General features: G+C 32.0%; 2 protein-coding genes across 2 annotated transcripts; both read right to left on the bottom strand.

The window, feature by feature from the left end:
* Positions 1 to 1368: 1368 nt before the first annotated feature.
* LOC137825811 (uncharacterized) lies at positions 1369 to 9464 on the bottom strand. The gene is made up of 16 exons (XM_068631598.1): positions 8995 to 9464; positions 8818 to 8901; positions 8576 to 8716; positions 8188 to 8258; positions 7773 to 7866; positions 6857 to 6934; positions 5444 to 5510; positions 5039 to 5124; positions 4890 to 4940; positions 4289 to 4336; positions 3954 to 4074; positions 3661 to 3841; positions 2664 to 2795; positions 2432 to 2577; positions 1686 to 1763; positions 1369 to 1597 (listed from the first exon to the last, which is right to left on the bottom strand). The coding sequence occupies exons 1-16, from the start codon at positions 9181 to 9183 to the stop codon at positions 1455 to 1457; spliced, it is 1710 nt and encodes a 569-aa protein (XP_068487699.1). The 5' UTR covers positions 9184 to 9464; the 3' UTR covers positions 1369 to 1454.
* A 2619-nt stretch (positions 9465 to 12083) lies between these two features.
* LOC137825812 (isocitrate dehydrogenase [NADP]) lies at positions 12084 to 16873 on the bottom strand. Its single transcript, XM_068631599.1, has 16 exons — positions 16632 to 16873; positions 15199 to 15242; positions 14986 to 15095; positions 14720 to 14757; positions 14523 to 14600; positions 14320 to 14373; positions 14137 to 14238; positions 13898 to 13989; positions 13693 to 13796; positions 13526 to 13594; positions 13328 to 13443; positions 13197 to 13231; positions 12904 to 13046; positions 12680 to 12802; positions 12484 to 12578; positions 12084 to 12349 (listed from the first exon to the last, which is right to left on the bottom strand). Exons 1-15 carry the CDS (start codon positions 16678 to 16680, stop codon positions 12497 to 12499), a joined length of 1239 nt encoding a protein of 412 aa, XP_068487700.1. The 5' UTR covers positions 16681 to 16873; the 3' UTR covers positions 12084 to 12349; positions 12484 to 12496.
* Between the last annotated feature and the right edge of the window lie 250 nt (positions 16874 to 17123).

Raw genomic sequence — 17123 nt, forward strand, 5'->3', positions numbered from 1 at the left:
TTATGAGTTGAAACAAGAACATTCTTCGGGGATGATAGCAAATATGGGAATAATCTATTGATAAAATATTAATATCGAGACGAATTCATAACTTATTTTTTAAAAGAATCTGTGTTAACGGCAATGAAGCTTTCCATATTTATTTAGTTATTTAGTCGTTGATTTATTGAATGAATTGAAAAACAATTCTGGTGACGAATTTTTTCTATTTTCCTAATTTTGAAGTAAAAAGATGGCATACTAGTATTGATAGTAATCAGGCTCAAACGTACTTACAACCCACAAGATGACTGCAAAACTATCACAAATAGCCAATTGCTTCCTGCACCCCAATCTTTTTGAACCTGCACCTGTTGTCTTATGTGATATGATAAATGTTTTTTTTTTAGTTTTTAAATAAGAGATGGAATTTATTATTTTTTAATACATTTTGGATTTATATTTTCAAAATACTTGATTTGGAAATCCCTTTTTCAGAATTTCCAATTTTTGTTTTCTGGATTATTTTTTCAGAATGTATTTTTTATTTATTTTAGAATTGCTTTTATGGAATGAGATTTTGGTTTTCCAATTTTATTTCCAAAACACAAAAATCTATTCTAATTTTTTTTCAGAAAATATTTTTCATTATGGATTTTCAATTCCAGAATGAAGGTGCAGGTGAAAAAACTGGGTGCAGGAAGTCTGGGCCCCGCAAATATTAGGTTATTTTGGGCCTTAATTATCGCAATTTGTATTTTCCTAACCGGTGTTCCAGTAGTCAAAATTCATTGAAAATACAACGTTCTTACAATTTTTCCTGGTCAGCGTTTGTAGTTTTAATTGGAATAGCAGCCCGTTCTTCCTATCAAGTATTGCATGTTGTTAGAATATCGCAAAAAAATGTTGTTAGATTCTTAATATTAGTAAAAACAAGCATTTTTTTATCATTTTTAATCTTGTTTTAAAGGTAAAACCTAAAATAATAAAGTAAAAACACTATTTAATTATCTTATAATTTTTATTTAAGACTCTTTATGTTCAAATCTAAAAATGTTAGTGCTACCAAAAACATTGAAGAAAATGACTAAGAAAATTCCGGAAACTAATCTGATTCAGAAATCATGTATACATTATTCTATTTTATAAAGCTAGTTTGAAATACAAAAGAATTTATGAGAAAGAGAATGATGAATTCAAGGAGAATTGGTTGCAAACTTAACCTATCATTTACGCACATTCTCATATACACATCTGTGCAAAAGAAATGAAAAATAGAAGCTTCTAACCATCTTTATCCATATAAGTATATAAACTATATCCGATGGCTAAGATTAATCATCCACAGTAATAATCTACACTAACAACTATATAAAAAGAACTCAATGATTAAGATAGTTGCAATTCATTTTAATCTTAAGCATATATATACACACCCCGTTAAATAAGCCTCTACACAAGACATAATTCAAGGTTTAAAACAATGCAGTAGGACGGATGCATAAAAGAAGAAAAACAGAATGCACCAAGAAGCCCAAAGAGTCGCAATTGATCTTGCTATACAAGTAACTCTGTACACTTTTCAACTTCTGCTGCCAAGGGATAACGTTAAGAGCCCCTAATAAAAGGGGGGAAATATATAGTTTAAACTTTAGGTGCTATTTATAAATCAAATTACAGGTAAAGAAAAGCATGCTCATACTCACCTATAAGTACCGTTATTAGGATCCGAACATATTTTAAAGTTGATATGAAACTGAAAAAACCAGCTTTCACAGCAAAATCTGGAAGCACAAATATCAAAATTAGAGTGAAAATTCATTTTGCAAACTCTTGCAATAGTCTAATCGAAAAACGTTTCATCACCAAACACATTTTGCCTTATCGATAAATACTTCCGTAAATCTGGTACTTATAATTAGTGCATCCAAATTAGGTACAGTAGGGTTTTTACAAGTAATTCTGGCTCTTTACTACCACCATTTTTGGATAACAGAGCTGGCTTAGGTCCTACATTTTCTTTTTCAAGATATCCGGTGTAGTGTAAGGGATAGATGTCCGGGTTTTAGGTATAGAAATAAATACTTGCACAAAAGAAAAAATAAATAAATGAACTTTAGTTCACATATTAATTAAAAAAATTAGAGAAAATATTTAGTTTATTCATAAATTAATTTTAATTTATGATAAACACATTTAAAATTGAGGACTAGATCAAATTTTCTAAAATGCAAAAATTAAATCATAGGAAAAATTAGAGATCAATATTGTAGATAAAAAATTAAAGGAGACTAAAAATATAATTTAACCTAAATATTATATAATTTGATTATTTTCAATAAATATATTTTATATTTGTTTCTTTAATTAATGTGCTCTGTATGCTAGTTCACTTGACAGACAATGATGACAAGCTTTCATGTACACTTTAAAAGATAACAAGGGAACTCACAGAAGTTTGTTCCGAGTATTTTACGTGATTGTCCTTCACCATTCAACTTTGGACACAGACCACCATACACAGCATATTTGGTGTAAGTTAGCAACCTCATGGCCCGTGAGACATCCATCTTTCTAATAATAGACCTTATCAGTGCACTACAATGAAAAAGAAGATAGGTCAAACACATCAAATAACACAAATTTTCTGATCCAATAAAGCAAGCTTGATCTCTGTTTCTTACTCTGCACGCATTATACCAATAAAATCTGGCGGCAGAGACTCCATGAATGAATGTAAGTCCTCAAACAACAGAGATTTCAGTTCGCGTTTCAAGGCCTCCTTTTCTTCAATTGATATTCCAACAGCATATTTGCTGCAACTTACGTAAAAAGATCTATTATAACTTTTTTATTGCAAGAAACATGGCATAGGGCAATAGAAACGAAACAAGTTCATTAAAACAACAGTTATTTCATCTTTCTACATATATCCGTCAAGGAGCCCCGTGTTCAATAAATCATATTAAGTAGCAGGATCTAAACAAGCTAACAAAGGAAGATAATTAATTTTAGTAATGCATCTAACACTTTAACTGCTATAACTAATTTACAATTACAATTATAACTACTAACTCTTGATAAATCATATAGGCTGAGAACTAAAGAAAGGCCAAATATCCAATCATGTTTTGTTTGGCTTTTGGAAGCAACAAAGATATTTGTAACAACTTAATAATCATGTAATGCATCATTTTTTTCCTAATAACCACAGGAACTTCAAGTGATCAGAAAACTGCGACACTTTATTAGCATTTAATGACAAAACTTCATTCAAAAGGCCCATTAAGATATGGAGCTTAATTAGAAAACATTCTCCACTTTGGCCTTCAGTTATTAGATATCTTCTAATATAAAAAAAATTTACAAACGACCATCACATGGTTTATAAGAAATTTTTTATCCTTGGTTTATAAAATGATAGTAGCATTTTAATAGCGACACAATCGTACTCCTTGACTCCATATAACTACAATAACCCTTGTCTATTTTCCGCTATAGACTACTTAATCGCAAAATTGCGTGTAAAAGACACACTATATAACGAATAAAGACAGATCACAACAATTACAGTGAACTGTACCTTACAGTTGTAATTTGCGTTTAACTAATCTGAACAAACTTCAAATTGCAATTTAAAAGAATTTATATGCGTTAATAAACAGAAAATTAGGAAGGAACCTGTCAATGGTTGTTCCAGTAAAAATGATGGGTAAGTATCTGGAATACTTCCCAGCACCTAATCGCTCACCAAACCACAACGTTTTCATTGAATCCTTGAGAATCAAGGCTTCCCATAACTGACAGAAATCCTTTCTAAATTCTTCATCCAATACCGTGTACACTGCATGATCTAGAAGAACTGCAAAATAACTCCAATAGCGCAGAATAGGTCAAGGTTCAATTATTCCATGTTCTGAGTTTCAGATAGAATCCTATTAGAGAAAAGTGATCTCAAATACATTAGTACGTACCCAAAGAAAAACCATTACAGCCTTCTGGGGAAACTAATATATTACCAGGGTGAGGATCACCATGTATGTAACCATGTACAAATATCATTTCAGCAAATAGCTGAATCAGTGATTTTGCTACCTTCAGTAACAGGTTAGAATGAATCAGATAAGCAAGCTTTTGCACTACATAAGTAGGAGAAATGAATGATATTTTTATAGTTGATATTCAACTTATTAGGGATAGCAATTGTCAACCAATTACCATGCTGCATCACAATAAGGAGAAATAATCCCACCATAAAGAACATAAAAACACAATTTACATGAGTTCACCAAAGCTGTGACAAGTCAACCTTTTCTGAATCAACCCCAATCTGATTCAAAAAATCCAAGTCATCAATCTGAAATTTAGTAAGTCATCCATCAGTAGAATGTGATATAAAGAAATCTAAAGCGTAGCACAACTTGAATATCAAAATTACCACAAGCAAACCGCAGTAACATAATATAAAATCGACCATGCAAAAGTGAATTGGTCAATAAATAATTATATAAATTAATGGTTTGTGGCTCATGTTTATACGTTCAAGAATATGTTACCCACCTACCAATATAAGAGACTATAACAACAACTTCAACCCAAAACCTTAATGCAATGTGTTTATGGGTTTTCTTTCCTATATATTATTCAATTTTCTCATTTCTACTCAATATAAGAAGACTCAGACTTACACTTGGAGTCTTAACAAACTCCCCCTAAAGTGTGAGTCCCTTTTACATTGATGCACTACCCCTAGAGTGAAAGCATTTCTAACCATGAGTATCTTCGTTCATCATAATGGGATATGCTTGCTTGAAACCTCTGTCAGATATAATACATGTGCTATTTCAGAACTAATGCAACGGTATTTTTTTTCCGACATAACATTTACTGACATGATTGATGAATCATACCTTGTGTCCTGCATAAAACTGCATGGTTAGGACAAGCTTCGTTGTCAAGTCCTGAACGCATGCATAATTTAATGTTAAGTTGGCAAGTGGTACACACAATTACCAAATAGATAGTTCGTAGGAGGAATAAAAGTGATTTCGATTCATACCCAGAATACATGAGGAATTCTGACCATTTTGTTATTTCTCAAAGTTTTGGCTGCTATCTCAGAATTCCTTGCCTCCTGAACAAAATCTGCAGGGAAGTAGTCAAGGACTCAGGGTATATATCTCATTCAGTTAGTCACCTCAAGTTCCATGGCTTCTCTCTCAGAATTCCTTAAGTAATCGTGTCGTGTCTAATAGGATAAACTAAAATCAAGACTCCCTATCGTTACTTGCATCTTTAGCTTAAATTTTAAACATAAACCAGTGGCTGGATAAGAACATATAGGGAAAATATAAGGGCAGTAGTCTAAAGCTCTACAATATGCCCACGTGCGAGACATTAATAAATTGTAATAGAAACAAAGACAGAAAGCATTTTAATGGAGTAACTCGGCATTCTTACTAACCAAGCTCTGAGGACACAGACTTGGCAAACGCTAATGGTAGCCAGTCGAGCTTGTATTGAGGGTATAACTACAATAAAAGGCAACAATATTAAAGTAATGAATCAACAGGAACAAGGGACTTGATAATATTTCTAGCATGAAAAAGTAACAAAAGAAAAGAGAATACTGACAGTACATTGCTCAACCACCAATTTAGATATTATAGTAACGAAAAGCTTAAAATTTCAAGAAAATTATATATTACTGATGAGTTTTTTTCTTCCCTTTTTAATCATTTTCTCAGAAAATAAAAGAAGAGTAAAAAATAGGAGGAAGAAGAATCTTTCTAAAATTAGAAAGGATGCTATAGGGGAGAAAGAAAACAGAAAACACATCAGCTCAAACGAGCATTCGAGTACCTTTGCTATACAATAACAAAAGCCTTATTCCACATTCCAATACCATTGCAATAAAGGATAATCTTATAAACTAGACTTTGAGATTAACCCAATTTCAAAATCGGCTTGTAAAGTGCTAAGCTCTATAGCTCTATTCAAGTCATATCTTTAGTCAACACAAAAACAAACCACCACCCTTGAAGCTGCAACTAAGGTGGGAAAGAGGTGACCACAATTAAGGCAATTTTCCAATAGATAAAATTTTTAAGAACTTAACAACTCCATCATACTGCAGTTAAGGTGACTTCCCAATTGATAAAGATCCGGGTACTTAATCGCTCAATCATAAGACCTCCCCTGTAGTAAATTTTCCAAGACATTGACAATCACACTTGATAAATACTTAAGCACATGGATAACCCACCCATAAACGCCAGTTTTGTTGCTTGAAAAAATTATCAATAAAATCAGCATTAACATTAAAACATGAAATTTTAGGTGGTTACACAAGTCAAATATGATTAATTCAATTTCACGAAATACAACAGAAACCAAACCAATAAATTATTTTCTTTAATGCAATAAGCAAGTAATTAGGTGAGACACTGTTTTGGATTCTAGATTCAGGTTTGATTTAACGGCTATGAGAACCTAGATACTCCATCAATATTTTCCATGGTACCACCAAACTATTTTCAAATTATACAGGGATAATCGAAGTTAGTCCATTATTAAGTTCAGTGCCGGAAATGTTAATGTCACTTAAACATAATGATTTTGTTCTTGACTGATATGACACTCTGGATTACCGTATTGAGATGATTTAGCTGAGGTAATGACACCATAACCAATTTCCTTTTGGTTCTCAATTGTATTGTGTTTCATTCCAATTATTTTTACTTTCACTCATCAAAGTTATATAATGATCATCGACCGTCATTCCAGGCATTTAGAAATATCTAAGAATAATATTAATTACAGCATAATTTCTTCAATATCTTTCAATAAACAATAACTCTCAAGAGACAGAGCATACCCATGCAATAGTTTTCGATAGGAAATACATTGTTCTTGTATCGAAATTCATCTGCTGCTCTATCCAAGGATATTGTACCTAGTTTCCAGGGAAGAAAATGAGTTTACAATTCAAGAAGTGTTTTTCCAAATGTAGCTTACCTCAATATAAAAATATGTATTAGCAAAATGCATCGCATATAGAAATCTTGATTATCCATTTCGATCATTTCTCAATATTTGCATGTGTATACAAGTGCAGTATCCCAGTTTCCGATATTTCGGACATTAACTTGTTAATAACATTGTTACATTCGAGAGTTTACATAAACTCCTGGAACTTCCGCAAAGACCTCGTAGATTGAACTTTCAAGTTTACCTAATTTAAATAAACAATATTAAAAAATCTATCAGTGACATATGCATAACATAATAATCTTAATCCAACAATAGTTCAATACTTCCACTTCATGATAAAGAAAAGTAGCAAATTACAATAATAGAGTATGATAGCACATCAGTGCTAAATAAAATTAAACTGCATAAATGATTAAATCATATACAAATTCATAAGAACAGAAGTTCATAATATGAAAATAATTCAAAAAGGAGTTAATTTCTTTAAACAATTGGAGTCTAATAAAACGTTGTCATTCTGGAAGTAAAAGTCAGACAAAAATTAAATTAAATTAAATTTCAAACTCATTAACTCTTCCTAACTTGAGAGTTTATGCAAGAGTATTCAGAGTTTAAAGAATTTATCCGAGTATACCCACAAAACAGTTTGATAACGACTTAACTTTTCTCTATCTAGAACTGTAAACTCATGAATTAACTTGAAAGTTTGGCATCCTTATATGCTAGAGTGTCCGTGTCTAGTATCAGCACAGATTTTGTGAAATCAAGAATTCAGGAAATCAGTAGCATCACACACAAACCTTGATTGCTACTTCATAACCACTTTTCAGCACTCCACGGTGAACTTGAGCAATAGATGCAGCAGCTATAGGTTGTTCATCAATTGACAGAAACCTGCCATTCACAAAAATTCAAAATAGTAATGTTAAAACTTCAAACAAATACCTCCCTATACACAAAAAAAAGAAGTGAAAACGCGGATTTATAGGGTGGCAACAGAATATGGAATATCAGCAGCCTCATAGGCAGGTCCAACTCAAGCTACAATGTTAGCTTATGCTTTTTTTTTTAAGTCCAAATACCTCTTGCACGAGATGGCTTCTTCGATATACAAAACCATTTATGCAACTCTGCCAACCAGGTTTTTGAGGAGATTCAAATTTTGAAAGATAAAAGATTTTGTAAAATAAAAATCAGTTAGTAAAGGCAACTTACATGTCAGAGAAATCAGGTCCGAGACTATTCTTTAACACTTCCCTGACAATTTTAAAAGGAATGGGAGCAACCTAATGTCATCAAGATATTCCAATTAGCAAAAGCAATTAACCAAGAACAAAGTGAAATTGAATTTAAATAGGAGTTTGTTTGAATAAATTTATCCATAAACAGAAAAGGAAAATAAGAATAGAATAAAATAAGTTTTTCCACAAACTAAATTCAGTATATATATCACTTACAAATTATCTTCTAGAAAGGCTTCCATAAATCAATTTTACATAAACTATTTTAACTAATAATAACTCATTTTACCTTCTTGTTTGTTCTCTTACAAGTGATTTTATATAAACTTATCCAAACAGGCCGTAGATTCACTGAGATATACCCGGTCTTGTAACGAAGATAAAGTGGACGAATACTCTGCAGGAAGCACTTTCTGCGCTGCAACGAACTGTCCAGCCTTCACATAAAACCCTTTGTTGGCTTCGCATAACTTGAGAAACCTTTTGGCAGAGCGTAGATGCACCTAAGAACCAAACGATACGTTCAAAATATCAGCAATTGAAACAGTTCTCGAAGCAGATTGAAACAACGAGAACGATTATTCATTGTAGAGATGACGAAAACCTGAGAAATCGTTAGGCGGTACTGGTCGGAGTCTTTTTTAAGGCCGCGCAAAGAGAATTCGTAGTCAACAACAGTGGAAGCAACCTGAGAGATCGAAGATTGAGGAAACAGAAAGAAGTGAAGTTAAAACACTGCGAAGAGTCGAGCAAGGAAAGATGGAGATGGAAAAAATGGTACCGTGGAGACGGCACGAGTGGTGCGGACGAGGCCGTGGATTTCACCTCCAGTTTTGCCCGCCGAGAGTGCCGGAAGAGGAGAGAGCACAGGGGAGTTGGTAGTTTGTGCGGCGGCGACGGCGGCGGTTGCGGTTAGAAGGAAAAGTGCGGTTGTGCGTTTGGCGGGAAAATTGAAAGTTTTAGGCGTCATTTCACTGGAGGGTTTGTTCGGTGAATGGATTTTAGCTACGCGAACTGAAGCTAAATTTTCCAGAGCAGAAACCAGATTTTTGCGGGGATTAATCCAGTTGCGAGTGGAAATAACATTATTTGTCGAAATATTTGTACCCTTTTTTCTAATTAATTAACATGTAAAAAACACTAGTTAACTTTCTATTTATAAGGAACACTTGTTAACTTAGGAAAATTTTACCCCCAATAAACCAATTTAAAAAAAAAAATCCCAACTACATCCCTAATTTATTTACCCAAATTCACCCCTTTTTTTTCTCTTATGGTCAGAATTAGGATATTTAGGAACTGGATTCTGAATTATTTAGTCCTCTTGGTCGGAATTCGGTTTTTAAGATCAAATTATTTACCTGATTTCACAATTTATTTAATTGATAATTTTTTAAAATAATAATTTTAAATTTTTAAAAAATATATTATAATTAAATTATTATTATTATTATTAATAAAATTATTAGTATATTACTATTGTTATTAATAATAGAATAATTTTTTTTACATTTAATTAATATTATGTATAATTAAAGCTATTATTATTAATTTAAATATTTTATTAGCATTGTTAAAAAAAATACAAGAAAATAATCCTTTAAATTAGTTCGAACAGTACATAACTTGTTAGTCTTTTTTCCAAATTCTAGCATTTTTAACTTTTGTAAACCTTAATGTTTTGCATAGAATTTATGTTAATGAAGCTAACAATATTATCTTTTAGTCTATAATTTTGTTTAGAAGTGCGTAAACAGTCGATCAAAATGAAAATAAATAAGATATATAGAATTTTTTTCTGAATTATTAGAATTAATTTGTTTGAAGCTTGGTTGTTATTTCTAGCCTTTACGTCACTGAATTTACACTTAATAGTACCATTAATAAGTTTATAATTTATTTGTAAATAGTTTAAAAACTGGAAAAAAAACTTTTAGAAATAGTTGTTCATCTAAATAAATTTTTGGATGTTTTTGAGAATTTTGAATAGATGTAAAAAATAAATATTGCATCTATGAATAATCGATGTATTATTTACTTTCTATATTCAATTATGACCTATACGAAACTAGAAAAATTGTTCGCATCGGTTAACCTTTGAATAGATATAAAAAATAGATATTACCTTACAAATAATGTAGTTTTTATTTTTGATATCAGTTCAAAGGATAGTTGATCTATAAAGTTCTTAAAATAGGACATCAATGTGTCTTTCTCCTTACTTTTCACTCTTTTTCAGTGTCACACCTCAACTCCTCCTAGGTTCTTCTCATTCTTTACAACATTAAGAACTCTTCTTCTCCTTTGTTCTTGTCTTTCCCTATTAAAGAATTATTATCAGTAAAACTCATAAACTCATAATTAAAATGAATAATTGTAATCCTTTATTATCAGTAAAACTCATAAACTTTTCCAAGAATAGACAAAATATGGTGTTTGAGACATACTACTGCATAACTCGTTTGTATTTTTTTTTCCTTCTTATTACTTCTTCAATCATCCTCTTTTTTTTAAAATATTGTTCTATTAAAACGAAAAAAGACGCAGATTTTTTTTTTCAGGCATCTTTCTGTGCTACTTTCGTACTGGGCTGCTTCTTCCTACACTTCCATACCTTCTTGTGTCACCCCATAAATTTTTCGTATTCCAAAAATACCCTTTTCAATATTCTAGATTACATAATCTGAAATATATTCAAAATTAGCTTTTAGATTATGTAATCCAAAAGTCTTTTGTAATTAGCTTCCGAATTAGATAATCTGGAAGTCTTTTCTATACATAAGATTATACATAAGATTAGCTTCCAGATTATGTAATCCAAAAACCTTTTTTGCAGATGTGTTAATAGCTTCGAGATTACATAATGAAATTGACTTCCAAATTATGTAATCCAGAATATATCCGAATTACATAATCCATAAAGAAATAGTAAATTATTGTTTTTTCTTTATACTTTAAAATTATTACTTTTAACCCTATCAATCAAAATTAATAAATAATATTTATTTATAAGTTTCGGAGAAAAAATGTCACATGCCTATATTATACCATAGACACTAGTGGGTGTCACAAAATGTCGTATGACTTTCTATTTAAAAGTTAAAATCAATTATGCTCGAGTTAAAAGAAATAAAAAAATATAATGGCCTAAGTAAAAATTTACTCATTTTATAGTTATTAAGGACGTTAAGTTTATTTAACTATACATCTGTGAACATTATACTGCATCAAGGTCGAAGATGTAAAGAGTAGCTTTGAAGATGTTTCTTGAATGTTACATTAAAACTTACTACGACCTATATGTTTAATTGTTAACAGTTAACTCTCACTTTCAAATTTCCCGAAACTTTTGCCGTAGGACTCTTTTTTTATTGCATCTAAATAAAGAAAAGAATGGTAATATATAAATATCAATTTTTCTCCTTAAACTAACTATTTATTATACACGCAATCAATTTCGATGGAAAAGATATTGACATAAAATTATATAAGATCATTAAAAATAACTTTCAATATTACATACTACAAAATTTTAATTGCAAATTTACATTTATTCATGAAATGTCATTTTCCAACATTCATTATCGAAACTAAAATCATTGCTCTCGCATTTACTTCTAATCAATACTTCAAAATCACGTTGATCCAAAATCAACTCCACAAAAACATTATATGAATAGGATAGCACATACTAACTAGTTGAAATTAGAAAAATATAACCATAGATAAATAACTAATTTGCCAAGTTTATTTTTTTCATCTTTTAATTTCAAATGTAACATCAAAATAAGAAAGAGATTAATTAGGTTTTTCAAGAACTTGTATAGTTGCTGGCCTTTCTGTAGTATTTTATTAAGGTGAGCCACTATATATTTGGAATGATGTTTACCTTTACTTTCTGCGGTGCCGTATATGCAGAAGAAGACAACAAAATCCATAATAAGTACGAAGTTGGAAGGGATGAGTTCAAAATCACAGGACAAATCAGTTCAAACAATACAGAGAAGAAAAACAACCCTTGCATTCCCAACCCACAAATGAAGTAAAAGGAGCCAAGGGTCAGTGCTTCTCTTATTTCTTCAGAATAGAGAGTAGCACATGTTTGTTCCTTGTTGGTCTAGTCTTTTTCCGTCCGTCTGATAATGCCAAAAACAAAAGCAAAGAAAAACCAAAATAACCTTTTAGCTATGGAATATCACATGAGCCCATATTTGTAATTACAAGATATCTTTTAAAAAAATAATAAGGAAGGATCCAAGAGACACTGTACCTTTAAATCAAGCCTATGCAGAAATCTTATCTCTAAGCTCGGCTGCCACGGCATCGATGAATTCCTCTGTGTTCAAATAGTGCTCTCTTGAAAGCCTACTTGCAAGAATTGAATAGTGAGTTTATTAATCATGTGAAGTAGAAAAGCAAATTACTTGGCCAATGTCGTAACAGAGCAACAATGGCACTTAACGTACTTGGATCCATGAAGAATAAGTGCCAAGTCCTTGGTCATCTTCCCAGCCTCTACTACTCCAATGCAAGCTGCCTCTAGCTTTTCAGTGAAATCCAATAGTTTAGCATTGTCATCCAGTTTTGCCCTGTCAACATAAAATTGTTCACATACAAGTAATAGTTTCTAACCATCAAATACAACGAATAAAGCTTTGCACTCCACTATGCAAGTGAGATAGTAACATACCTGTGGGCTAGACCTCTTGTCCAGGCAAAGATGGATGCTATGCTATTTGTGCTGGTTTCGCCTCCTTTCTGATGAACCCTAAAATGACGGGTAACTGTTCCATGGGCTGCTTCTGCTTCAATAGTCTTTCCGTCAGGGCAAACCTGAACCCATGCCATCATGCAATAAGTATAAAAAATCATACACCAGGAACTCTCGTATTGCAAATTTTTTTATTAAACTTGATTTCATAATAAACAAATAATCCGGTTCAATTAATTAAATAATTCACAACAAAATGTAATTAAACCTACCAATACAGATGTCATCAAACCCAATGATCCAAAACCTACAAAGGGTGAATAGGTACTAGTTAAAGAAAAGAAACCCATGCAAATGAAGTTGTAAAAAGAAAGTGACTAGTAAATAAGCATATCAGACAAACCTTGAGCTAAGAAATCACTCTGCACATCACCATCATAGTTTTTGCATGCCCATACGTAACCTCCTTCACTCTTGAGGGCATAAGCCACCATATCATCAATGAGCCGATGCTCATACCTTCCAAATTCATCAGATAAATGTAAATAATAGCATAATATGGACTTTTCTTCCCTCGATACAAGAGTACTCATCCACTCACCATATACCAGCAGCCTCAAACTTTGATTTCCAGCTTGCCTCGTAAACTTCTTGAAATATGTCCTTGAATCTGCAGGCAGACAATAAATTAATACAATCAAACAGGGGAACGGAGCAGTAAATGTTTTTAAATATCATTAAATATTAAGTTAATAATGAATTGTATACCTTCCATCATATTTCTTAAGAATTGTATTTTTGGTACTAAGATAAAGTGGCCACTTTTTCTCTAAAGCAGTTGTCATAGAAGCCTCGGCAAAAGAACGAATAGACTGCATCACATAATAATAAAATTAGATAGAAGTTCGACAACTACTAGAAATCATTAAATATATCCAATCAAAGTGATATCAAACAACACTACAGAACCAACCTCATCAGTATTGTACATAGCTAAAGAAACGCCTCCTTCACCTTTAAAGTTAAAAACCTCTAATTCAGTCTTCTCACCGCCGCCTTCTGGAACTACAGAAGTATAGAAATCATAAAAATAATCTTTAGTAACCAAAATTAGGAACGATGAAAACTATGTCCCTGAGATGGGACAATGTCATTGAGTACAAGACAACTTCAGAACTAAGTACAGTTGTCTAAATCAAGTAAGAGGCATACCAAACACCAGCGTCAGCTTTCCAGCTCCTTTAATTACTGAGTCAGTAGCCCGATATTGGTCACCAAAAGCATGTCTTCCAATGCATATTGCCTTTGTCCAACCTGGTAAAGTGATAATGTTGAGATATACACATCCCTCCATTTATCAGGAAGTAATTAAATATAATTGTTTAATATTAGTACCAGGAACAAGGCGCGGAATGTTTTTGCAAAGAATTGGTTCTCTGAAGACAGTACCTGAAAAGTTCCAAACAAACAACCAATAGAAAAAATATACACTGTTACCATCTACCACTTATTATCCACCAATGAGAGCCCAGAATATATAAATTCACTAGTATTTAACATTTAACAAAAAAAAAATCAGCGGAAGTAAGATGAGTTACCATTCAAAATGTTCCTAATTGTCCCATTTGGACTCTTCCACATTTGCTTCAGGCCAAACTCCTTCACACGAGCTTCATCTGTCATGTATAACACTAGTATAAGCTTCAACATCTACTATCAAGTGGAACACAATCATGCAGTATACACCAAACGAAGGTAAAAATTAAAAGAATATGTCAGGATTTGACTACCGAACCTGGAGTGATAGTTGCACACTTGATTGCTACATTGTATCTACATAACAGTACAACCATTAGATAAACCAGGATAAGTAACAACTATGCAAGAACACAAGTCTAAAAAAGCATTTAACCACTCTAAATTCAACATTATGACACGCAAAAAATATTAAAATTAAAATACTGTTGTTCTACATATCACTGGCTATATAATCAAACTACACAAAAGGATTATCATATCCCTTTTGGTGGAGACGGTGTTCAAGGTATACAAATAACATACTTGAGAGTAGCTTCTGCGCTATCAGTTGTAACTTTATCATCGGTCTCATCACGGTATGGAAGACCAAGGTCATAATACTTTATGTCCAACTCCAGGAAAGGCAAAATGAGCTATCCCAGAAGAAATGATAGAAAAATATTAATATTACGAGCACTTTTCACAAGAAAAAAAAAAAGTGACGATTGCATTAATAGCAATGTGATGATAAATCACCTTGTCCTTGATTGACTTCCAGATAACCCTAGTCATTTCATCTCCTGGAATGCATTATCCACAAAAAGAAATATAAGATAAAGGTGAAGGAGCAAGATAAAGATTGACTGAACAGATAAACACAATCACCAAGATAAAGATTGACTGAACAGATAAACACAATCACCACGGAAATTAGTATTACACAAATCCAAAATCCTAGGTCGCTTTTAGAAATATTTTATATCTTAGTTTCTTTTTTCATTTTTAATTACAAAAATACCCCCCCTATTTTCACTTTACTCTCAGTTTTCAGATTTTTTTTTACTAGAAACAGTAAAAACATTTTTTTATTGTTTTACTTTCGAGAACAGGAATCAAAACAGAACAGGTTTCTCAAATAAAAACAGAACAGTTTTCTCAGAGCAAAACAGAACAGTCTTTTCAAAGCAATCAGACTCCTAGTTTTCTACTTAGGGCGAAGGGTAAAACTGAAAATGCCAGTATTTTGGTATTCCATAATTTGGGTATTTCAAATGAAATAGTTGCACTAACTTTCCCTCATATTAGTTACTGATTATACTTGCACATTGTCATTTACAGTTCTAACAGTTCAACAACTTCATTTTTAAAAATTACACATATTTCGCCTGCTTAAATGGTGGAATCATAAACAAATTCCCTTAAAAAATAAGGATCAATGGTAATGCAAATGTAACCAATGCCAAGGGAGGTTACTGTCATTTTTATTACCCCTTTCAATTAAGATACAGACCAGAAAACTTAATAAATCTAGCTCAATCACACAAGACAAACAAGCTAAGGCTGTCATCCCATATACTTCCGCAGAAAAGCACCTCAAGTTTTCAATAATTCAGCGAGTCCAACGATAACGTGCTTCCTTGGAACAACAACCCATAAAACCTATTTTTTTATTTTCCACAATCTAATTTTATTTATTTCACTAAAAAATAAGTCACAAATAGTAGTTCTTACAAAAACAGAACAGATCTCCACCAAAAAACAATTTTACAAAAGAACGGATCAAATCTCCGCTACAACGATAATGAAAACATCAGGATTCAATAAAACCGTTTTGTATAGTAATATTAAATATTAAATATATAAAAAACAATTTCAAGCCTTTTAAACCTCAACACACACACAAATATCTATTACGTCGTAAGGTTTTCCAATAATGAGAGAGAAGTATAGTGGCCCACATAACAAATCACAAGCAAAATATATAATTGAAGAGCAGTGAGGGGAAACACATCGACACGACAAGACACACCACGCGAAAAGAAATTTAAGCAATAATCACAGAGAGAACAAATAGATGAAACGTAAAAAGGTAAAATAAAAAGAGAAAAACTGGATGAAATGAAAGAAAGAAAAAAGAAATAAGAGATCGGATCGGATCGGAAAAAGAATAAGAAGTTGAAGAAACGGACCATCCATCTCGACGATAGGATTGGCGACGTTGATCTTCTGGAACGCCATGGCGGAGTTTCTGATCTGAGAAGAAGAGAACTAAAGAAGAAGGTTAGGTGAGAAATGAGTGATGTGAAGAGATAGAGTTTAGCAAAACCAAGTGAGTTGCTGCTATTGCCGCACTGTATAGTAGAATGGTGGTATAAGTAATGTTTTCGCAGCCCCACCTACTTCTGCGCATTTACTATTTTAAATGTCAATAAATAATTATTCTTAAAATTAGTTTCTTTAAAATAAAATAAAAAATTAGAGATCAAATCAAATATTTTTATAAATTAATTAATCTAATTTTTAAATACCTTTTTACGTAAATGTTTCTATTGGTCCAAGTGGTCCTTATATGTATGTATCCAATGCAAGGGCGTCTTTTTCTTTACCCACCCCCATGTGTATGAGTTATATGTATGTACCCAATCCAATCCAAGGAGATATGATTTGTTTGGATTAAAGAT

The sequence above is a fragment of the Phaseolus vulgaris genome, chromosome 8, assembly GCF_000499845.2.
Source record: "Phaseolus vulgaris cultivar G19833 chromosome 8, P. vulgaris v2.0, whole genome shotgun sequence".
Classification (NCBI taxonomy): Eukaryota; Viridiplantae; Streptophyta; class Magnoliopsida; order Fabales; family Fabaceae; genus Phaseolus; species Phaseolus vulgaris.